At 41.5% G+C, this 23,930-nt stretch overlaps 1 protein-coding gene across 1 annotated transcript in view; it reads right to left on the bottom strand.

Annotated features, from left to right (window-relative positions):
- Positions 1-28: 28 nt before the first annotated feature.
- Positions 29-23,930, bottom strand: part of atf6 (activating transcription factor 6) — a 37,235-nt gene continuing 13,333 nt past the window's right edge. Inside the window, exons 8-16 of the mRNA XM_080008569.1 lie at positions 22,986-23,171; positions 22,808-22,899; positions 21,023-21,166; positions 16,597-16,692; positions 16,389-16,491; positions 14,859-14,929; positions 13,958-14,069; positions 9,877-9,961; positions 29-3,503 (exon numbers count right to left, since the gene is read on the bottom strand). Coding sequence (XP_079864695.1) covers positions 3,307-3,503; positions 9,877-9,961; positions 13,958-14,069; positions 14,859-14,929; positions 16,389-16,491; positions 16,597-16,692; positions 21,023-21,166; positions 22,808-22,899; positions 22,986-23,171 — 1,086 coding nt within the window. The 3' untranslated portion in view covers positions 29-3,306. The remainder of the gene's footprint in view (positions 3,504-9,876; positions 9,962-13,957; positions 14,070-14,858; positions 14,930-16,388; positions 16,492-16,596; positions 16,693-21,022; positions 21,167-22,807; positions 22,900-22,985; positions 23,172-23,930) is intronic.

Here is a 23,930-nt window from a genome sequence, read left to right as displayed (position 1 = left end):
CAAAATACAACCACAAGAACAGAACTACACAGGAGTCATTTCACTCCTATCTCTTGGTTACTGTTCAATATGAGAAGTCACAATCCACAGTTTGTAATGATGATCAGCCATGCCATATGGCAAAAAATGGCCATGGTAGCATTTTAGGTAAATCCAGTGTTTTATTTTGACATTTTGTAATTTCAAACAAAAACATCATCAAATACATCAAACACATGTACAAGAACCTTCGACTTAAAACCATGAAGGACAACTCCATTTGGAGCATCAACACAATCCCCAAGTGAATTCCCTTTCCCCAACCATTAGTAAAGAAAACAAGGTTCCCATTCAAGCAAGCAAACATGATTGGAATGGTTGCCAAAATTTCATTTCAACACGTAGTCACTGAACTGATTTATGCCGACAGATCCTTTAAAATACATCCATTCTACCCATAATCAAATATTTATTTTTTCACCATTTGAGTGAAGTTTCTCTCATAAGGCCACATTTTTATCTCAAGTCTTAAATTGAAGTCCTTAGCTTTTTTTTTTTTTTTTTACAAACCCTAAAATCCCTTTGTCCAATCTGTAATGTATGTGACAAATAATCTCTTGAACTTGAACTTGTAGTCACATTTTCAAAACTCTAAAGACAATTAGCACAACATCAGTCTGTTGTGGCCCATACCATCAACACAATTCATGTTGTTTTCACAGAATATGTAGTCAATTAATGTTTCTAATATGCTTACATTTTACATCTTTATACAAGCTTACCAAATACCAAAATGATGGATTTTTGTCTTATTTACAAATGTTTGCACACAGCATGCTGGATATGAAAACCTAATGTTCAAAACCTTATAGTATAAAGCCTCTACCTCTGCAACAGCAGCAGCTCAAAAGCTCCACAGAAACCGCTGATAAGCATGTTTGAATGAACAGATCCTTGAATCATTGAGCAACAGCGGATTTAAGTTGTGTAAATAGACCAACAGCAGATTCCATTTACGATCTGAGATAGTCGTTGAAGTTCTTTCAATGACATGGATGTTTTCAGTAAAAAGGGGGACTTTCTTGAATGATCTTGCTCAATGTGGATACAGAACAACACAGAAAACAATGCCTGGACGAGGGAGAGGAAGACGACACGAGATGTGATGTGGATGAAAACATGCGGCCAAATGCTGAAGATCGTATCGATTAGAACAGGACTGCGCATTTCTTCTGTTTTTTTCTTCCCCTCTGTGCCTTGTTTTTTTTTTTTTTTTTTTTTTACTGTGTTTGTGTATTTTTCCACATTTGGAACCAAACGTATGTTGGGTTTTTTGTTGATCACTGGCAGTAATTTCATGTTGCTAATAAAGCTTTTATTGCAGCAATTCTGTCACATTTTTTTTCTACTGCGCATTCTATTAAATAAAGATGACTCATTCACTTTTAGATAGTGTGTTCCATCACTCAACCAAAACACGTAGTGGTTTACAGTACAAGGAAACTGAATTATAAAAAACAATGGATTATTGTATTATTGTCTATTGTATGCAGGTAGAAGTGAAACATGGAAAGTAATGCGGTTCTTGTCATGCCATTAACTGTTTGTATTTTGAAAGTCGTAGTGCGATGACTATGTTCCTTTTGGAAGGAAAACATGGAAGGAAAACATGTGCGAGTGTTTTGAAAGAATGATTTGATATTGAGTCAGGTTTGCAGTGTTTTGATAGTGTACATACTTTTTTTTGCATTTTAAAATGTAGAGTTGGTATTAAATGAACAAAATGTGGTTTTGAGCAGAAAATTCACTATTTGGCTAATTGTGTGACGTAGATATGTTGCTGTGTTAAAGACTTGAGAAAAAGTATCTTCAGTATAGGTAAATGCTCGTTAGCAAATGTCAAAAATGAAATAAAAGTTCTATTGCGTCAGTGGACAATGGTGGAGGGGTGGGTATGGTTTAAACCAGCTTTGGCTGTAAAGGGCCTTGGCATTTTGAGATGATGGAACATAATCTTTGGTGTTTAAAATAGTACACCAATTGTTTTCTCCTTAAAAAGATAGTCATGAAAGTTTTACAGTCAACATAATGTCACCCTTTCCAATACAGTAGTCTGTATTTATGAAAACATTCATACACACGTCTGAGTATTACTTCTTTCCCAAGAGCCACTTTTGGAAATGTGGCAGAATTACTTCAAATAAAGTTGTTGAACCTATTAAAAAAAATCCCGCCACAGGGTAAAGAGGAGTGCAAACAAAGACCCAAAAAAACCCACAACATAAATTCTTCATCAAAACAATGCCAAGATATAGACAGAGAGAGAACGGTAACCCACGACAACAACATAGTGGTGAGACAGCGAGCTGGCTTCCTGAGTGTGTGCCTTCTCGGCTGCAAATATTGTCAGGCATCTAGTTAGAAAACCAGAACTTAAAATGGCTTCATTTACAGTTTAAAGGCAAAACAAACAAAACAAACAAGAGAAAAGGACAGGACAACCACAAGGGAGAGAGCAAGAGCTTGAAAAATAATGTAAATCCTTACATTCTGGTAGTAACAAACAAATCAGAACTCTTTCCTATTTATTAACGCCAGAGCTAAAGGCAACAGGTCAGTTTTGTATTTTGGGCATGATAGGTTTATAATAATAACAACCTATATTTGCTTAAAAAAACAACGCTAATTGTTAAACCAGGTTTTAGAGCTAGGTTTTCTGCAATTACCGACCACAAAGAAAGGGCACGTTTGAGGAAAGCTGTCGCTGGGTGACAGCTGTTCTGTTGTGATGGGGGTGAGTCAGGGTCCAATGATTTGTCCCCTTGGGCTCAGTAATTAACCCAGTGCGGGGCATCTGAGGCATCCGGGGCTCAAGGGTGAAGCCGGTCTTACCACAGAGGTAGCAAGCGGCCACCTTCGGGCCTTTTTTTTTTTTTAACACACACACACACACACACACACACACACACACACACACACACACACACACACACACACACACACACACACACACACACACAGACACACAGACACACAGACACACACACAGACACACACACACACACACACACACACCTCGATACTATGGCTGGAAAACAATTTGGCTGACTCTTGTGCCATTTGGATCAACTTAGTACAACTTGGACCTAATTTCCTGGGCTGACAAAGACCCACATTCACCCAAAACAACATTTGAGACCACACATTCATTAAATTAAGATCAGAACAAGCCGTTTTAAAAATCCCCAAGAATAAAAAAATAAAAATGTAGGATTAATATTGGTTTAGATGTTATCTTTAGTTTGTATTGACATGTGGTCAATTAAGTCACGCAGAGCCCATGAGCACCCCGACCGGAGATGTGGTTTGACTGTCAGGGGAGGACGGCTGGTACAGCGTCTCTGTGCGGTTCACTCTGAGCAGAGGGGGGATGGTGGAAGACCTGATGTGGAGGATCTTGGTGTTTGTGACTTCACAGTCGATCTGCATCATCACCTCAAACTCGTTGTCCCTTAGGATGCTCTCTGTCAGGGCAGAACAGAGAGAACAAAGCTGTTAGTTCCCATGACAAGCAAATGCAACTTTATTGGGGTTTGAATTGGCTACTCATGATCTGCTAAATTACAATAATGATTCGTGGCTTTGCAGGGTGGAGTAAGAGAGCTGCGGCATGCTGAGGTTGGGAATGTAGAGGAGGATTAAGATGAGTCACAATGGATTTCTGCTTTGGAGAAATAAACAACCCATCTCCAAACAAGAGGAGAATAAGCAGCTCTGAGGGCAGAACAATACAACAATAGAAAAACCTCTGGGCAGAGTGAGCGGTGAGTGACATAGAGTCAGGCTGCGTGTTTGAAACGCCTGAGAACGATAACATTGAAAACAGTGAAGTGAGTGTGAAATCCAGCTTTAAGGAAAAACACATTTTCACACAAAAGGTCCAACCCCAAAACAAGTAATCAGACTAAATTATCTTGGGAAAGCAAGATATGTGAGAAACCTGCCTGTGTTTTCATATCAAACATGAGCCATTTGGTGTGGTCCAAGTCGCAGCCTGAATTCATTTTACTAGGCGCAGGGGTGTAACATCTCATCTCAGTGCACACACTTGTAAATACTTTGTGAGAAAAGCCCTTTGCGCCTGCTCTATTTACATTAACATTCACCTTGCACTTAGCAGACTGACACTTCCATACTTACACCCACCCGCCCACTACCACCCCCCATCTCTAAAAGCTGCAAGAGACCTGATTTTCTAAGACTAAGACAATAACATGATGTGGCAGTTCTGCCTGCCACACGCAACCCAAGTGGCGTTTTCAGGGACCTCCGCCACAGAGACACGGAAGACGATGGGTTGTAGACACCAGTTTATTGTAGAGAGGAGGCTGGATGGAATTAGCCAGGAACAGATCGAACATGTCATGACAGGGCTCCTATCCTGAGTGAGTGTGGGGATGGCGGTTTTACCTGCTGCTCATTAGACCAACCAACGGGCAACAGGTATGCAGCCGCTCTGACCCGATCACATAGGACAAGGCCAGGTGTGGCTGCTCAACCAGACCATCCCCACACCACACGTTCCTTAAATTTAAGTACAGTGTCATAAGGAGAAAATTTAGCTATGTTGCTTAAATCCTGCAGTCTTTTTCCACAGACACCTGTCTAAGATATTAGCTTCCTGTGCCTCTCCCATAGGGTTTACATATACTTTAGGAGATGAGGAAGGGGGTGGGGAGTCTTTCTCCAGCTGGAAAGATCCCCTTGTGTGCTTATTAAGACTGTTAGCAGATGTAATGTCAATGTGTCTCTATCCACTGGACAACTTCCTCCTTTTGCACACGGAGTGAAACTGGGACTTTTCAAATGGCCACAGCTGAAGCAGTGATCTCTGTAGGTCATCACAGGGTTATTGTCACACTATTTGGTCTTTGGGACTTCTGATCCAAAACTACAGGGTTTACATTTCCATATAATACATTGAATTACATAAGGGGATGGATACTGAAACCAGACTTCCATTTTCTTAAGTTTATGGTCTGGGATTTAGTTTGGATACTACTTTTTTTCCCTTTGACACATGTTTGATATCAAACATGAGATCACATCCTAAATGGGCCTCTCAATGGAGGATAGTCTCAAGGCAGGACATTCGATAACATGGTAATGTAACCATGTGAAATTGGTTATATTAACCAAAATCCCAAGGTACCCAAACTCCATTCAACAACTGCTTGAGCAGACAGGAGATGCATCCGAACACACCGGCACAAAGCTCAACTTCATACAGCGGACCTTTGAAGGAGCTGCCAAAACGGACCCTCTTGCTTTGCCAGGGCTCCTGCTCGCTCCTAATAGTGCCATCTGGAGATGTTCCAGATGGATCCGTGCTGCCCATTTCCAGTGGCAGACAGTGAGCCGGTATACACTGATTAAGCTCCTGAGTCTGACAAGATCACCTTTGAAGAAACTCAATAGGGCACCGGTGTGTGTATGTGTTTACCGTCTTGGCATGAAGACAGGGAGGAAATGGGTCAAGTTTGAGGCAGAAGTTTTGATTACACTAAAGAAATTACTCAGTCGGCATAATCACAGGATCACCAGAGGCCATTTAAGTAAATAGAATGAAATTAGCATCTAATAGGATGCCCATTAGAGCCGATTAAGCACTCCATCTACCAACCAAATGGCCAATATCCCACTTAGATACAAACTATAGGGATTCAAGTAAATCAACCCTGATCATTAGGCTTCAATATTTTCAACAGAAATGTAAACGTTCAAGAGAAAATAACATTTTATCTTATAACAGACATGCAGAAATGAGGTCACTGAATGAAAAGTACAAATGTTGAGTTTCACTTGGATAAGAACCGCTGCAGATGTTCCATTTTTGATTACTCCTCAATTCCTTCATTGCCTCTGACGCTGTTGCTGAGATGAAGCACACATTTCACTTAAAAGAATAAAATTATTTGTGGCACACAAGCTCACGTGTCACGATATTTTTTGATCTTATTCACCTGCAATCCCCCGCGAATGTCGTCACCCACCCTAACCTTCCTTCCCTTGAAACGTGTCATTTCCAATTGATTGAGCTCTCGTCAACGCTGGGATCATTAAATCAACACACACCATCGCTCCTTACATGGAGCCCATGTTTGGTGGAGATTTTCTCAGAGAATCAGAGAGGTCGCTGCCAACTCACTGGAATGGACCCCCTGAACTGTGGAAACGCAGTCGGACTTAAACAGATATCAGCCTACATCAAATTACTGCTCTTCAATATTCGGTTATTGACCAGGACAGACTGAGCCATTGCGCCCGATTAGTAGACTCCATCCACCTCCTCCAGATGAAAGCCATTTAGTGATTGAACGAGGGAGGCATTCCTAAGAGAGAGCAGCAGGAGGAAGCTGGAAAGAATTATCCTTCGCTGCGGAGAGGGGGATAGTTTCTGCTTTGGTCGTGGCTCGCCTCACTAAAGATGTACATTTGAACTTCATCACTTTAGAGTTTCACACAAAGATTACATGAATCTAGAATGCTGTATGGAGACTGTGTCATCTGTGTCCCACATGGGACTACACATGTATGTGTTCATTTGCTACGGGAGAGTCACCATTATTCCATGCCTCGCAAGAGAAGATTTCTTCCCTGCGAGGTTCTGTTGGTCTGATATTAAACAATAATTATCAGTCTGGTGACTGAATAACTATCAAAAGGACATCTGAATCTGATGCGGTTGTAAATACATCAAACCTCCAATAGCCGGTACTCATCACACTCCAGAACACTGCAGGATCAAGTCATTCTATTAGATGCAAACAAACGCGTGTTCTTGAAATAAATACACAGGGACATCTGCTTTGAGCCCAGAAACACAGTGTTCGGAGTTTGTGGGTGACAGCTTGCATCCAGGACAAATCATGCAAACCTAAAGGCCTTTTTGTTATGGTAACGACCATCCTGCCATTCCTGGTATCTCCCTGATAAATACCACCATTGTTTGGCATTAGGTCTTAATGGCTAAAGAGAAGACCTGGGCTTTTGCCATTTACCGCTGCTTCAATAGGCCATCTGACCACCACAGCCCTCTTCCTGACAAGACCAACCAAGAACAATGTTTACCTTCATCAATCTTCATCCAAAAAAAAAAAAGAAAAAAGAAAAAAAGAAAAGAAAAAAAAAGAAAAAAGCATTTCCCAATAGCCCTGTCCCCTCTGCTGAGTAAGTGGATCATATTCCACTGACTCACTCCTCACGGTGCTGGTGGAAACACTAAATCAAATCTATTGCTGCATCCTGAGCCAGGGAGAGACAGGGAGATATCGGAGGACAAGAGGATCAGTGATAAAAGTGCCAACTCAACAGTCTAATATCATTCTTATTGTTCACACCCAAGTCCTGACCACTTCAACAAGGACGGAATTCAGATCTGATCACCTCCCTGTAGTTCAGCTGAGTGAGAAAGTAAATCGATTGTTAAAAATGTATGCTCAAAACATTTGCATACTTTGCTGAGTCTTAGGGAATACTGATCAATCCTTTGCATTTTAGGCCTCGTCCACACATATATCGGCATTTTTAAAAACGTACTTTTCCCCCTCTGTTTTAAAAACAAATTCCCGTCCACACCGACAGTGTTTTTGAAAATATCTCCGTCCACACGAGAATGCAAAAACGCTTGAAAACGCTCACACTATCGCCCCCCCCAGTGGCCTGATGTCAAACACCAACAACAACCGTAACAACAACAACACAGCACAGGCGTATTTTGAACATACTTTGAGAGGTGGATTGGCAACTATGCGGCGCAGTGTATTTATACGCGTTCAGCGATGTAATGATGAAGTAACGCTGGGTTGACGTGAAAACATGGAATTAAATTACGGTGACCAGACCTCCCGGTTTCAAGCTTATGTTTTGCACAGCGTTTTTTTTTTGTTTCATTTAACTACAATAAATACATCCACTATAAAAACACACTGTTATTATTGGTTCGGAGATTCACAGCGGATCGTGCAGCGGTCAGCGGAGATTGAGGTGCCGCTAAACTTTTTTTTACTTTTTTTTTTTTAAGAAATGTTAAAAATATGCGATATTTACAGGGAGATACCATACATTAAACCCAACAGTACTAGCAATACATTAACACACCGGTAAATCAGGGACATGACCGGTTCTTCTCACCGTTCCACCCGAATTCAGAGAAAACAGAGCTTTGAAAAATCTCCACCTTGGAAGGAGTTTTTCAAGAGCTCGCTTTTAAGTGACCTGAAACTGCTTTTGATGAGGACTGAACGCCAAAACACAGAGAAAAAACGAAGTTTTTCAAAATACCCATAGATTGGGCCTCAGTTATTCAAGAGAACAGAGAGGGAATCTCTGTCTGTCTGTCTATATGTATGTCCATCAATTATCCCGACAACCGTTCATCCGATCTACTTTACGCTTGGTGGGTATATTTCTGGTGACCCAAGGACATGCAGTGTCGACTGGACATGTGTCATGACAAGGGTTCCTCTCCTGAGTGTGTGTGGGGATGGGACTTTTACCTGTTGCTTGTAAGACCAACCAATGAGCAACAGGTATACAGCCACTGTGATCCTGGGCCCCAATTACCTAGAACCAGGTCAGGTGTGACTGCTAAAACCACACCCACCCCACAAAATTGTTTATATTAAAAAAGAAAAACACATGGTAAGCATGGTGAAGGCTGGGAGGATCAGCGGCAGAACGGATTTTGCGCATGGGAGCAAGTGTAAATAAAGATGCTGGAACGCAGCGCCTGGGGAAATGATTCATTGGATGGATTATTACAACATTTGGCTGTCTGCCACTGCGCAGCGGCAACATAAGATGAGGATGAATTAAAGTTTACATCTTAAATTTTGCAACGTTAATTCATACCGTGGGGACGTTATTACAGGGAAATGCTTACGGTTCAGAAACATGGTTGCTTAATACCATAGTATACCTTAAAACAGTTTAGTTTTACATCCCCTATTCTCAGCAATGTTGTTTATGAAGAGGTGCTGATGAGATAAAGGATTTATAGTCGATATAAACAGGACTCAATCACTGACAGAAGAAACCTCGACTCAACTGATCCTCCCGAAGTACTAATATGCCTAGATTTTCACATTTGGTGCTTCTTTTTTCTTGCAAAGTTGTCCTTACATTCTGTTAAACTGTGCCATTAAAATGTCTTAGAAAGGCTTTTTGAACGGGCATGCACTAGTATTCCAAAAAAAAAATTCAGACATTTTCTCCAGCTTCATTTAGAATTCTCAATGGGAAAATCCAGCAGTGCAGAAGCTGATGAACCGCTCTCCGCACCTCATTATGGGGTGACGTAGAGCAAACTCAGCAGATGACTGCTTCTAAAATGGGCCTGTGCTTCCCACACAACGCTAAGTCAGGGATGCAAACAACTGTTTGCACACAAAACTAGCACTTCGCCAAACAACTACTCCCTACTCAGGTTTCAGAGACATGCATGATTAGACTCTAGTTGGGGGTATAACACTATTGGTCTGCAACCTTGAATGGTGCTGTGATTGTTCATTGTGCATCCAGGATTTTCCTTCCATCCTTTGAATATATCTAAAAATAGCTCCATTCAGTTCTCAGTTCCTGTGCCAAATGTCCACAGTGAGGTCCAAATGTGTCCAAACTGTGTGTGTTGTTCCTCGAACATTTGGTTGTTGGATCACTATTGCCTAAATAGGCCTGATAGGTAGGCATTTTCTCCAGTCTTGAAGTACCATGCAGTACATTTTTGAAGAGCGAGGTGATGTTGAAACTGCTCCAGTTTGCCTTTCATCTGCTGCTTGGTGCAGCATGGACAGTCTGGAAAACTCCTAAATCAAGAGTGTGCACCAGCACTCTTACCATTTATGTTCATGGCTGGCAGCACCACCGACATTTTGGGCCGGCTTCCTTTATTGTGGCTGGTGGCAGGCAGAAGAAGGTGGTCCTGTGAACAAAGGGAGAGCCCGATCAAAGGAAAATACTACACTTTATGGCAGTGAATGTAGTTATTTGTTATTTTTTTGTGAGTTTATGCAGTTGTTTAGTTTACCACATTCTGAAGCTTGGGTTAACTCTTAAACTAAGACAAAATGAATAAGTTGGGTAAGAACTTGAGTCAGGCAGTAAGCAGCAATGCATCAACAACTAAATTAAAAAGGCCCCAAAAGTTCAAAGGTCGCAGTTCAAGGCGATCATTTTCATAGCCACCCACACCACAGAAACTGGTTTTAGAATCCAAACTGCTCCCATGTGAGCACTTTCCTCTTGCTTGTTTTTTTAAGGTTTGAAGTTATAATGAAACTGTAGTATTGATATCTTCGCTTTGATCCGCTTTGAGCACCTTGCCATATGGGTGTTTAACATTACAGTTAAATAAATGAATGAAATTCTCCCTTAAATGTGGAACTCTGGAAACAATGATGTGAAAGATGAGAATGAAATGTTTTAATGTGGCCCAACAACATGCACCCAGAAGGGGTAGTGGGAAAGGGGTATGCTAGTAAGCAAACCAATGTGTGAGCCACTCCTGTTGAAATTCCCTTCCCTTCACAAACATCCAGAGACACCCAAAAACCCAACCCAACGGTCCACACAAGGCAAATCACACAAACTGCACAAAGTCGATTCCACGGAGACAAAATCTCACAGCAATTGCTTTTTGTATCTGGCATCAAACAGGCCATGTGGAGAAAGAGACGCTGCCAATTAAGACAAGAGAAACTTTAGTCGAGGCAGAGGATAAAGATCTTAAATCCATCTCCTGTGGGACCTGATCTCTCCACCGAAAAATACTGACTGGCTTTCCAAATCCAACAGTCAGAACCAACTGTGGCTCTAAAGAATTGTGGCGAGAAGAAAGCAAAGAGAATATGTAAGTCAATGTGATTGAGGCAAACTAAATCTAAATACATTTGCATGCAAATATATGTATATATTCAGTCTAGCTAGCTACATCCTAAACATGCCCACAAAGGGGATATTTAGATAACTGGGACTATAGGCTTGGCATGAGAAAAGCTGCCTTCCCATTAATGAAAAGTCTGGACCAAAATGGCACTATACTGTAAAATGGAGCAAATTGTCCTGATAGTGGCACTATAACAGTCCAAAATTAAAAATGTCAAAAATTCATTAATAAAAATAACTTGTGCGTGTGATTACTGATTGTTCTCTAAGATTTGTCAATATCTGTAAAAATAACCAACTGTTGCTTGCAGCTACATTTCTGCTTCTTTCTACAGGAATATACTACTACTACTACCTTCTGCATCCACCACGGCAAAGGGTTCTCCTGAAATTCACTGGAGACTCAAGGCAAACTAACATAAAATCACAGGTCCCAAAACAAACCAAGACGACAAGCATGACCACAAAATGACAACAACAATTCCACAACAGTTCCACATTTTGGTTATGTTGAATACTATGCATTTTTTCCCAGCAAATAAGTCAATGTCACACTTAGTCAACACCGCAGGTGCCGTCTGTTAAAGCTTTAATACAACGTGAACCTACACATCATCACGTCATTTGCTCACAAAATGAGGGATGGGCCTTGCTTTCCCTGAAAGGGCACCAAAGGGCCAACATGAACCCAATCATATAGTTCTTTTTAGGGGAGGTGAAAAAGCACAAAAAAGATGGGCACTGAATGCCTTTTAATTCTACACGAATTTAATCCAGAGCTCTGGAAGTTTTGTAGTAACATTAAACAAACATTGGAATGAGTGCAAAAGCAAGTCCTCACTCGGGGGAACACACCCTGAAGCCCGGGAAACAAAATAGAGGCAAATAAAACAAAGGAAAAAAAACAATACAGGTCACATCACAGTTCTCGGAAAGGTGAAAACATCTGCACTCAGCCATGACATAATGTAGACAAGAAATAATTTTTTTTTATTGAACTTTCTCACAAATTTACAATTAGAATTTTTGTTAATCAATACATTGACTTTATTTTACCCTCCGTAACCATACAACCTGAATGTCCTAAAAACTATAATGGATAGTTATTGTTATTGTCTCATGGGGACAACAAATGAATTTGTCGGGATATTTCGTTTTTTGTTTATTTATTTTGACAAGGTTTTTGAGTTAGTTCAAAGGTTATTTGTATAATTTGTCACATTAACCAAAATGACTAAAATAAGATAAATGTAGCTGCAAATTCCTCATTTATATTGTGAGCGATAGCAAAAAAATGTTTTTTTCATGTTCTCTTTTGCTGGGTCAGATGTAGAGCACACGTATGTAAAGCAGTGGGGCTCTACATACTGTATAGACTTTTTGGACACACAGTGTTCTGAAAACATCCGGAATCAATCATAGAATTCTTTCTGTATATATCATCCAGCTTTTTTCATTTCTTTTTCCAGAAACGAGAATAAATAAAATAAAAAATAAAAAATAGAAACGCAGCTTTGACGAAAGACACCGCAAATGAATGTTGACATAATGTTCATGGGTAAAATCTCAAAGCATGATGGTCTTGATGATTACAAATGGACCAGCGCTAGACTGGAAAAGTAGAACTACACCCCTGGGCGAGGGCAGGGGCAACCTTTTCACCCCTGGCGCTCCCCTCCAACTTTCCCTCACTAATCAAAACCTCAACAGGGACGTGAAAACTGCTAATGTTGAGGCTAAAGTTCCATGAGGAACAACTTTTCACAGCCACGAGACCCGTGTCTGATGACTGTAAAGACTGGTACGGTTGTGTCTGGGATAGGGCTGGGTATTGTTTGCAAAATTACTATAGCAGTGCCAATAACAGTGCCCTTAAAGTGACACCAATACCAATAGAGTACTTCGTTCAAAACCTTTTTTTTCTACTATACCCCATCATGTGAATGGAAGCATTCAGTTGTATAACACCCCCATCCCACACCACTCCACTCCGACGCCACAGGCATGTAGTATAGCCATACTTTTAACCATTTTTTAGGGAGCATCTCGTGTAGCTGTTGTAGCTGCTCCTGCAGTAGTGAGCCAATCATACGTCGCATTAAATTGAAAAACGCTTGCGGTGATTAGCTGGCTTGTAGCTGCTGCAGTAGTAGACTAATCATGCGTCGCATTGAATCGAAGAAGGCTTGTGATTGGCTGCGAGCAAAACCATACAAATAGTCATCATTTTCTCAATCTCGGTACAAAAATGATTAAACGCAGGTATTGTTTGACTGGAGTGTCAAGTATCAAGTGTTGATACTACTTGATATTGTATTATTTTGGTTAATACCTTTAAGGTTTTGAGTACCGTACCAATACCCAGCCCTAGTATCGGACCCAGATTTTCACCCAGATTTCATACTTAAATCGAACCATTTCCACTGCAATGAGACAGTCAAACATCCAATTTTCTTCATCTTTGGATGTTTCGTTATTGTTTCTTTAGACAATCAATGCGTATCCCGTCTGGCATATTCAATTTCCAGCTACGTTACACAGACTTATGAACAAACCAAATCATCATGGATTTGGAAATTTTATCTGAGCTTTGAAACCGTTCCCTATGACATCAAGTTATGTAATCAGTTCAAACATGATATCAGAGGTTTGGTAATACTGCTCCTGCCAAATCCCTGTATTTGATTCACAGCTGCGCCCACAACGCCTTTAAACAAAGTATAATCACACAATGTCATTTCAAAAAGGGGTTGCGGCCAGGTAAACTATGGTCTGAATTAGGATGGTTGAAAGAGGGCCTTTACTGAAAATAATGTTTGCTTAAACTTTACAGATGTTAATGATACATTTTCAGCAATAAAAAAAAACAACTCCAAAAAGAAAAGCCATTTCCATGATTTCAGTAAATACCACCAATAACTGGAACTGGTCTAAGAAAAGGGAGCGATATCACATAGCATTGATCCTTAAAATTGACGGTTGTCTTACAATGTCAAAGCGCCATAAACATCCATGTTGAAGATTTGAAACTCACTCTGCGGAAAGACACAACGTAGAAAGTGTCGCCACGGCGGTTGATCTCGTCAAAGAAGTCGCTGTAGGTGCGATGGGGGGCGTAGTACACCTGCAGCTCGCTGCCAGAATTCCTGATGGGAAATGAGGAATAGGAAAGTAAAAACATTGCGAACATAAAGTTTCTTAAAAAGTCGTAACCAATTTATCTACCCCAAAATGATACCCAGAATCTCTGTGCCGAAATCAGCCGTAAGATTAATAATTTGAACAAATAAATTAATAAAAGCAATAAACAATACCAGAGATGAATACCAATGAATTCACCAATCATTAATTTTACCTGTCTGAGTAACACACAGTTTATTTTGCCCTATACTCCGATGTAAAAGATTTAAAAATAAATTGATTCCATGACTGGCCCAGGGCTCAATATTCATTTTGTATAAAAGCTGTTTCAAACAGTGCGGCCCTGGGGTTTGGCTTCACCTCCATCACCACAATTTATACTGTGGATATTTCCGACACAAAAGGCAAAAACACCCCAAAAAAACATAATAAAAAACACAATGTTTGATCACTCTACAGAGGATAGATTTAGACTATTGATTTTTTAGAGGGAATTGCTGCTTTAACGTCTGGCAGCTTTGTTTAACAGTTTTTCAGTCTGAGGCCGGCAGGACTCCTGTTTAAGCTGATGCAGAACCAGAGCCTGACAGAGAAACTTTTTGACAGCCGACGCCCTGTGACGCCCTGTGAAGCTGTTATAAATTCATCAGATGAGAATATGGATATCACCAGAAGCACCATTAAATCAAAGTCACATAAAAATAATTGAAAATAACAAAGCCAAACAGACTGTAAGGGAAGCTTGGAAGCTTGGAAGCTTATACGCAAATGCAAGTTAAAACCCTTTTACTTACTTTTCTGCTTGGTTTTCTGTGTACTGCACTGTCACTATTTGGCCAACGTCGACTCCCTTATCCACGGCTTTCTTTTAATGAAACAAGATTAAAAAAAGATGAGGAGGGACGGGGGAAAGAAAGAAAAAAACCAAAAAGCTAACTGTATTATTAAGCTCTGCTACTGATTATTTTGTAATCAATTATGTCAGTGATCAATCAGAACTCTTTCATTTTCATCCAAAGATGGAAATTGGGTCATCGAATGAATTTAGTTGAGTATTATTCTGAGAAAAAATATGCAACTGCAAGTTAAGCCCTACATTTAATCATAATAAATGGATTCAATTAAACAGCACCAGTCAGCGACAATACTAACAAAAAGATAATATCGCAAACTGCATAATAACATAAATACCATAAAATCTATCCTATATTACATAGTCAAAGAAATTACAAATGAGAGGGTCAATAGATAACATCATACCTTTCAGGGGGAGAGTACATGTACTTTACAGTAACATTCTAGGGGATGTTTAATACATACGGAAGAAAACACAACTTTGTTTGGTTTGACCTTTCCCATACAGGTCGGAATCAGAACTTCTTCAATTTCTACACTGAATTTAGTCCGTTATGCTGTGTGCGCCGTCTTGGACGTTTCCCAGCGCACAGAGCACCGGCACAGTTGAAGGCGGTGAAAGAAAGGCTTCTACTGGTTTGTACAGGACTGAAAAGTTCAGACAAATAAATGAAACTAAATATGCATCAATATCAAATATCCGAATCAATCTATCCAGCATATATCACATCAACCTTTGCTCCGATCTATGCTGCTGACGACGCGCGGATCACTCTGATACTAAATGGGTGTGAGAAAGTCAGGTGAACAGCTTCACATCAACAGCATCCACAAGTTCTTAGCTTGGGTGGGATTGCTCTCATTAAAGCCAAGGAGGGGAGCTACAAAGCTGTCAACGCTTAAAAATAAAACTCAGCGGTCCTGATATATTTTGGTATCAGACCTGGGTAGTTGGGTCTTGCTTGGAAAAACAGGTAGTTGAAAGGTAGCAACGTGGCTGTAGTTTTGTGTAGCCGTGTGTGTTAATATCAGTCAAATGCAAATTGGAGAACAAATGTGTTTTAACCAGTTCAGTCAACGTTCGGTCTATAGGAATATGAATATTGACAATTCACTTATTCAAAACTGTTGACAGCAGCTGCTGGTAACCTTTCGCTCATTGTGAAAGATTGAAAAATAGCACGAATGGAAAAAAAACAACAAAAAAAAAAAAACAGGCGGACACTAATCCCACAGCTCTCCTCTACCAGTGGGTTTACCTTCTCAGGACTGTCGGATTAAACTCAGTCCAAGAGGTGGAGGACAAAAAAAAAAAAAAAAGGGTGGAAGTAGATGTAGACCAGTGATGAAAAATACAGATTTTGGTTTGGCTCACGCGTCTGATTAAATTCTAACATAAACATATAACAAATAAATGAATTAAATGATGATGACTTTGTTCCTAAAGGACAAGAGAGGTTGTGACTTACCAGGATGGTCCTGGTGGGTTTGTGGTGGACGTTGTTCATGCGTCTGGATTTGGTCTGCTCCACCTCGTGCCGGTGGACCCAACCCCTCAGCTCATGAGCCATCCTGAAGACAAAAGCAGAATCTCTGTGTTCAATATACACGTTTCCATCCATTTCATGAAGAAGGGTGAGAAAATATGTGAACGGAGGCTTTAAATGTGGTACTGACTCCATGCACTTGGTCCTGTTGACGGGGGGCTGGCAGGGAGGAGGGGGTCTGAGGAAAGTGGGATCCTTCACCACCATCAGGGCCTTATCCTCTGATCTAAAGACCGGGTGGGGAGGGGGGACAAGAGGCAGAGTTATATATAAAAAAAAAAAAAAAAAAAAAAAAAGTAATGTTTCTGATGATGTTAAAAATGTAAGACAAAACAACACTTTCCACATGTCGAGAGAGCGCCTTGACTGCGTAAACATCTGAGCGTAGGTGAAAAGGTCACGGGGAGTCGGGTAAAAGTGACATGCTGCAGAAACCACCAAAAGAGAACCCGGGAATGATCCATGCGGAGACAATTAAATCTCCGTTGAAATGTAAACCAATAAAATGATTCGACACTTAACATGTGCACAACTGGCGGACTTTCAGAGTGACCTAATGAAGGCTTTGAAATGCTGTGCACAGAATCCCTGATTCCACGTGTCAACATGCAGCCGCTGCTAATATTACAGTAACAGCCCGAACAGAATATTAAAGCTCTACGGCAGATCATTGTGGTCATATCCATTTTATTTCCAGCCATAGACTCTCCAAGATATTAAATTGAATTATGATCTCCGCCAATTCAGCATGAATCTAAAAATAACTACCTGCAGCTTCAAAACGCATAGAAAAGCCATTTAGTAATCACAACCAAGATCAAACCGAGATCATCTACGAAGAAAGAGTAGAGTACAGTTTGGCCTGTGTAGGATCTGATGATAGAGAAAAGAATCTACACATACAAGAATGTATAAAATATCTGAACATTTTTTACGTAAAAAAGAGAGTGAGCAGGGGTTGCACAGAGTGTTTTGGACGTTACAATGGATATGGACTGTGAATCACTTTTGGAAGCTTGACATCATTACAGTAAGCTTGTTGTGCTGTCACATTAAACTGCAGTTCACTGTTTCACGCTTAAATGTTCCCTCTGAACAGAAAATCAGCTCCGTGAGCCAAACACACTGCAGGCCTCTGCTGCGCCCCGTAACTATAGTAACAGCATGAGAAGACACACTCGTTTCACCTTGTCATTTACTAAGTGATAGGTTTACATACAGACGTGGACAAATTTGTTGGTTAGTTTCAGTTAGTTAGTCAAGTAGAAATTAGGTAGCTATTGTGTTCAGTCTAGAACATATTGTGCATCTTGAAATCTTGAGTTAAGCAAAGAAACTGTGAAAAGAGATAAATTACTGCTAAAGAGATCAATAATATTCTAAAATGGCCTGGGCAGATTTGTTGTACCGCTTAGAAAAGATTGTAAATAATTGGATTATAGTGATATTTCAAACGAACTGTTTTCTTTAACTGGTGTCACACGTCTTCAATCTTATAATCAGTCATTCAGCCTATTTTAAAGGAGAAAAGTAGTCACTCTGCTGTTTGGTTTCATTGTGTGCACCACAATAAACATGGACCAGAGAAAGCAAAGGAGAGAGTTGTCTGAGGAGATCAGAAAGTTATAGAAAATTAACGTCAAGCATGTTAAAGGTAAAGGCTATAAGACCATCTCCAAGCAGCTTGATGTTCCTGTGACTACAGTTGCAAATATTATTAAGAATGTTAAGGTCCATGGGACTGTAGCCAACCTCCCTGGATGCGGCCGCAAAAGAAAAATCGACTCCAGATTGAACAGAAGGATAGTGCTAATGGTAGAAAAAGAGCCAAGGACAACTTCCAAAGAGGTACAAGCTGAACTCCAAGGTCAAGGTACAGTCGTGTCTGATCGCACCATCCGTCGCTTTTTGAGTGACAGTGGGCTCCATGGAAGTACACCAAGAGGGACTCGACTTTTGAATGTAAAATATAAAAAAGCCAGACTGGAATTTGTTAAAATGCATATTGACAAGACACATTGCTTCTGGGAGGATGTCCTTTGGACACATGCGTCAAAACTGGAGTTTTTTGGCAAGTCACATAAGCTCTATGTTCACAAACGAAAAAATGAGGCTTTCAAAGAAAACAACACCATACCTACTGTGAAACATGGAGGAGGCTCAGTTATGTTTTGCTGCGTCTGGCACGGGGTGCCTTGAATCTGTGCAGGGCACAATGAAATCTCAAGACTATCAAGGCATTCTGGAGCGAAACGTACTGCCCAGTGTCAGAAAGCTCTGTCTCAGTTGCAGGTCATGGATCCTCCAACAGGATAATGACCCAAAACACACAGCTTAAAGCACCCAAGAATGGATAAGAACAAAACATTGGACTATTCTGAAGTGAGCCCTCTATGAGCCCTGATCTGAATCCTATCGAACATCTATGGAAAGAGCTGAAACATGCAGTCTGGAGAGGGCACCCTTCAAACCTGAGACAGCTGGAGCAAGAGTGGGCCAAACTACCTGTTGACAGGTACAGAAGTCTCATTGAGAGCTACAGAAATCGCTTGATTGTAGTGATTGCCTCTAAAGGTTGTGCAACAAAATATTAGGTTATAAGGGTCCCGCAATTTTTGTCCATGCCATTTTAATTAGTTTTATTATGTAAAACATTCTGTCGAATCAAAAATCAAAAGCAAAGTCTGATTTCTATCAAATATGGAATAAGCAATGATGAATGGCAATTACTTTTATGAGTTTCAAGTTATTTTAGAGAAAATTGTGGGTTATTTTTTTCGTCGAAGGGTACCACCAAATTTGTCCACATCTGTACATAGAGAAATCCTGGTCCTAGTCCTGCTGCACCACAGAAACAGAATCTTATTCTAGCACCTTTTGTGTTCTGGGTTCAGTCCATGTACCAAAAGTCCAATATTTTAGTTTGAAAATTGAAGAAAGCATGAAGACACTTGGAAGGGAGAGGACAGCGTTCTAATGGGAGGTTGCCAAAGTAGTGAGACCAGAATTCAAGGATAATTCTCTGAAAAGAGGCTTTACTGAGAACTACAAGTTCAAGGGAACATACAAAGCCCATGGTCTTCATGGCAGTATTATTTTAGATCTAACTTATCTAGGAATTCATCTAATCATAAACATGCTGCATGTAATGGGCAGTAACAACCAGCAGACTACGTATAATTACAGATCATTACAGACAAAAAGGGAGGTCCAAAAAGACTGGCTGATAGCATGTCATAGAATTCCATATATTGGAGATGAACAATGCATTGCATGACTCTCCTATTTGGATGTTGTTGGTTGTGGCTACAATAACATACAGTAATAACTCAGTGTGACTGAACTATGTGGGTTGAGGTGATGATGTAAGCTGTCCACAGCCAGTGCCCACCTGCAGGGGACTTGTTGCTAAAACTGCAGTCAGAGCCATAATTTCTCCCCTGGGCCCCCCCAGGTCCAAGCCCCCACGCTAACTATGTCCTGCGATCCAGTTACTCAACGATCTGGAAATGGTTCCACAAGACAGAATATGTCAGAACATGGAGGTCTGACCATAACTCTATCTGAGGCCTCAGTGTTAACTACAACACGGGCACACACACACACGGACGCACGCGCACACACGCACGGGCGGGCGCGTACACACACACACGGGCGTACACGCACACACACACACACAGGCGTACACGCACACACACACACAGGCGTACACACACGCACACACACGGGCGTGCACACACGTACACGGGCGTACACACACGTACACGGGCGTACACACACGTACACGTACACACACACACACACACACACACACACACACACACACACACACACACACACACACACACACACACACACACACACACACACACACACACACACACACACACACACACACACACACACACACACTTCTGCTTAAAGGTAACCCAAGCCTGGGTTGCATATCTCCCCCATCACAGTCTTCCTCGGTTCTGTCACTGCTCTGTAAAGGCTAATGTGTTCCTTCCTGCCAGCGTTATAAAATACTGCCGGGTAACCTGAGATGGTTTGAATTAAAACATGACCTACCCTACATGTAGATCTGACACAACACAGACTGGCAGTGCCATGTAGACACAAGAAGCATGAAACACAGTGAAAAACATCACTTTCAGCCAGGCAGAGCAGTGGACCAGGTAAGGAACCAGACAAGAATGTTATTCAAGCAATTTACAAATGAGGCTGGTGGACTGGTGTCACATTTCCTGGGAGGAAAAACAAAATCTATTACTCATTAAAACAATAAACTGTTACTGTTACTTACAGCTTCAGTCCCAACCCACACCCACCTCCCCCAGTTTCTCAAATCTCTATTTCCTGGCTAGCGTGCCTGGAGGCTTTCTATGGGTGGGCTTTGCAACAGAGTCAGTCATCGGCTGGCACACACTTTGCATGTGCTGGTAACAAGCTGTCCCATTTGTGACCATGCCCAGGGCCCAGGCACAGGCACAGGTGCATCCTGGTCCAACGCAGACATGGTGGGTAAATAAAGTGCTGGTGGTTGAGCTCATTACCTGTCTGACGTCTGAGCGGGGCCTCCATCAATGGGCTGGGGGCCCACTTCAGCCTCTGGATCTGGGGAGAAACCCAGCAGGTGTCGGCCACTGTGCTGCATGGAGCCAGGGTGCAGCTTGGAGCTGGGGCCACCCTTAAACAGACTGCGGAGTGAGGGAAGATCATGAGGTAGGTGGAGGACAACAGGGGGAGAGGGGTGTAGGCAGATCTAGTGGACTTTAGATGAAAGAAAACTCATTGAAAAGAAAAACAATTTAATGGAATGAAATAACAGCCACATTCCTTGTAACCCACATCCTGTGAACAGCAGGCTTTTAAGTCACAGCCTGAACTCTGATCCTGTCTGCATAACCCACACAAGACCAGCGCTCATGTGCATTCAAACCCAAATGTACCACTTTTTTTTTTTCCCCCTAGTCAGTGTGCATTACAATAACAGGATAAACAGACAGAAGAATACAAAATGGACAGGGATAACATTTCAATGGGGAATTATAAATACATTTTTATGTGTGTGAATCGACGCAGACACAGCGCTGTGTGCGCCCTGATCACGGAGAGCTGTGCCCCGTTCATATTCTCATTGAACAGCTGAATGCCTTTGCCTGACAAAATTCTGAGTTGGGTACAGCCCCAGAAATATTTAGTAATATGACACACACAAAATAAATCCCCCATATGTTTAATGGACTATCCTGCCCCTCACGCGCGGGACGTAAAGCTCAAGTGACGAGCAAAGCAACTGAAAAGTTGCAAAGCATGGAAGACAGACAATGATGATAACTTAGCAATGGTTATTGTGTTTTCATATCCTCCATAACTTTCAAGAGCAAAAAAACGAAATACAAAAAAACATATTATTTGCGGTGAGGACGGTAATGAGCTCAATACCGCGGTTACGGCGGTAATGCGGCCAGGACTATTTATCATAAGCCCAAGGTACGGGACATTGTGTGAAAGCGAACCCTATGATGTATTTGATTATGCGGATTACTATGGGAATTTGTCAATGGGTTGAAAAATCATGTTATAAGTTGTAAATTAACTGGTGATCATTTTACTTTCTTTATCAAAATTTAAGCAGTTATAATACATACAGGTACTCCTCACTTAACAACCTGCCTGTTAAACGACTGTTCGGACTTACGGCCAGGTCTCCGACCAGTTAGTATTGTATAATACTGCGGGGTATTGTATGCAGCGCGGCGTCTCCGTGTTTTTGCACTCAATGTTAGAGTTTATGTAATTAGACATAAGTCCTTTGTACGGTTGACGACTGAAACTGTCCTAGATGAGAACGAGCTCACGTTGTAAAAAAAAGGAGAAATACTTCCGTGGCAGACACAGTCTACCTCGCACCCCTTCATATGCAGTCTCAAAATGGTCAAAATGGTTACATCAAAATAGAACCTGCGATGGGACTCTAAAAACATTGAGAATAAAAAGACATCTTAACCTTTTGTCTTGCATCACACATACTCAGAAGTACACACACTTTTAACATTATCACTGCACTGGGTGGCACTTAAGTGCCAATGGAGCCTGGCCTCTAATGTAGATATATCTTGCATTCCAATAGAGAGCCCAACGTGACACACACAGAAAAAGGCCCAGATGCAAACACGAGCGCAGACAGCGGCTGCTGTGCAGGCAGAGCTGGCCGCAAAGTTAAACACATTCCCAGGCTTCGTGTCAGACATCCAGTGTGATTTATGAAGCCTTCAAGAGGAAATCTTTTTGCTAAAATGGGGCATCCACGGCGACAGTTTGTGTTGCTCGCTCACCTCATTGGTCCGACGTTGAGCATAATGAACACCAGAACCACCATGAGACACACAGCTCTCCTCTTGGGTGCCGAGGTCTTCAGCACTGTGTTCTGTGGGGAACAGTTACGTGTTAATTATAAGCCACCTTGTCAAATTCCCAGCACCAGAGTGTGTCACAGCCATCCTGATTCCTCACCTCAGTGAGCAGCCCTTCCAGCTGTTTTTTGAGGCTGCCGTTCTCGTTCTTGAGCACCTCGTTCTCAGAGAGTGCCATTTTCAAGCGCACCTCCAGCGTCAGCAGGTACTCTTTCTTTTTCTTTCGCGACAACGATGCCGACTCGCGGTTCTTTATCATTCTCTGCTGCCTCTGGGATACCTTAGACTTACGAGACAGACAGTGTGAAAGAGAGGAGTGAAACAAAAAAATTGATAAGTGAGATTATTTGCATATATAAATAGCACATCTGGATGTGTGAACATTGCAACAAGCGGTAAAGCCGTGGCTGAAGGGGCAGAGCTGAGTTAAACAACTGGGAGAGTGCCAAGAAATGTTGCAAACTTCCTGTATGTAACACCTGTCGAGCAGCAGGATGATAGGTTCATTCTTAAGACAACTTTGGCAAGGGAGTTTCAGAGAGGCTGCAAAAAAAGTGCAAGACGCGACAAAAATAGGCATCAATCTCACATATATACACCGACAAATATGATTTGTTCTAGCCGATGACAAATCCCTGAGTGTCCTCTTCCTTACTAGTGTACATACTCTTCTTTGCAGTGTACCTCACACTTTCACCGGCTTCCAGACACATTCAGATCCACATGTACAAGGCATCTGGAACACAGCACCAGTGGACAGCACTCAGGAATGTAGTTCTTAAACAAAGTATGAAATGGAGACATAGGAGAGATATAACTGATAAGAAATTTGACAGAGTATGGGTGTGTGTGTGTGTGTGTGTGTGTGTGTTTGGGGGGGTGGACATAAAAAGCCTGGCATACTGCACTTTAGTGCGTTAGGAGACTTCTGTGGGTGCTGATGCTCCCGCTCATTACAGAGCAGAATAATAAACACATGTTGGAGACGTGTCCAGGAGTGAACACACTCTTTGCTGTGAACGCATTTTTACTTTGCTCTGAGGAG

This window comes from Zeus faber (genome assembly GCF_960531495.2).
Source record: "Zeus faber genome assembly, chromosome: 1".
In the NCBI taxonomy this organism is placed as follows: Eukaryota; Metazoa; Chordata; class Actinopteri; order Zeiformes; family Zeidae; genus Zeus; species Zeus faber.
The sequence above is the reverse complement of the archived record's forward strand: the minus strand, read 5'-3'. Positions and strand labels throughout refer to the sequence as shown.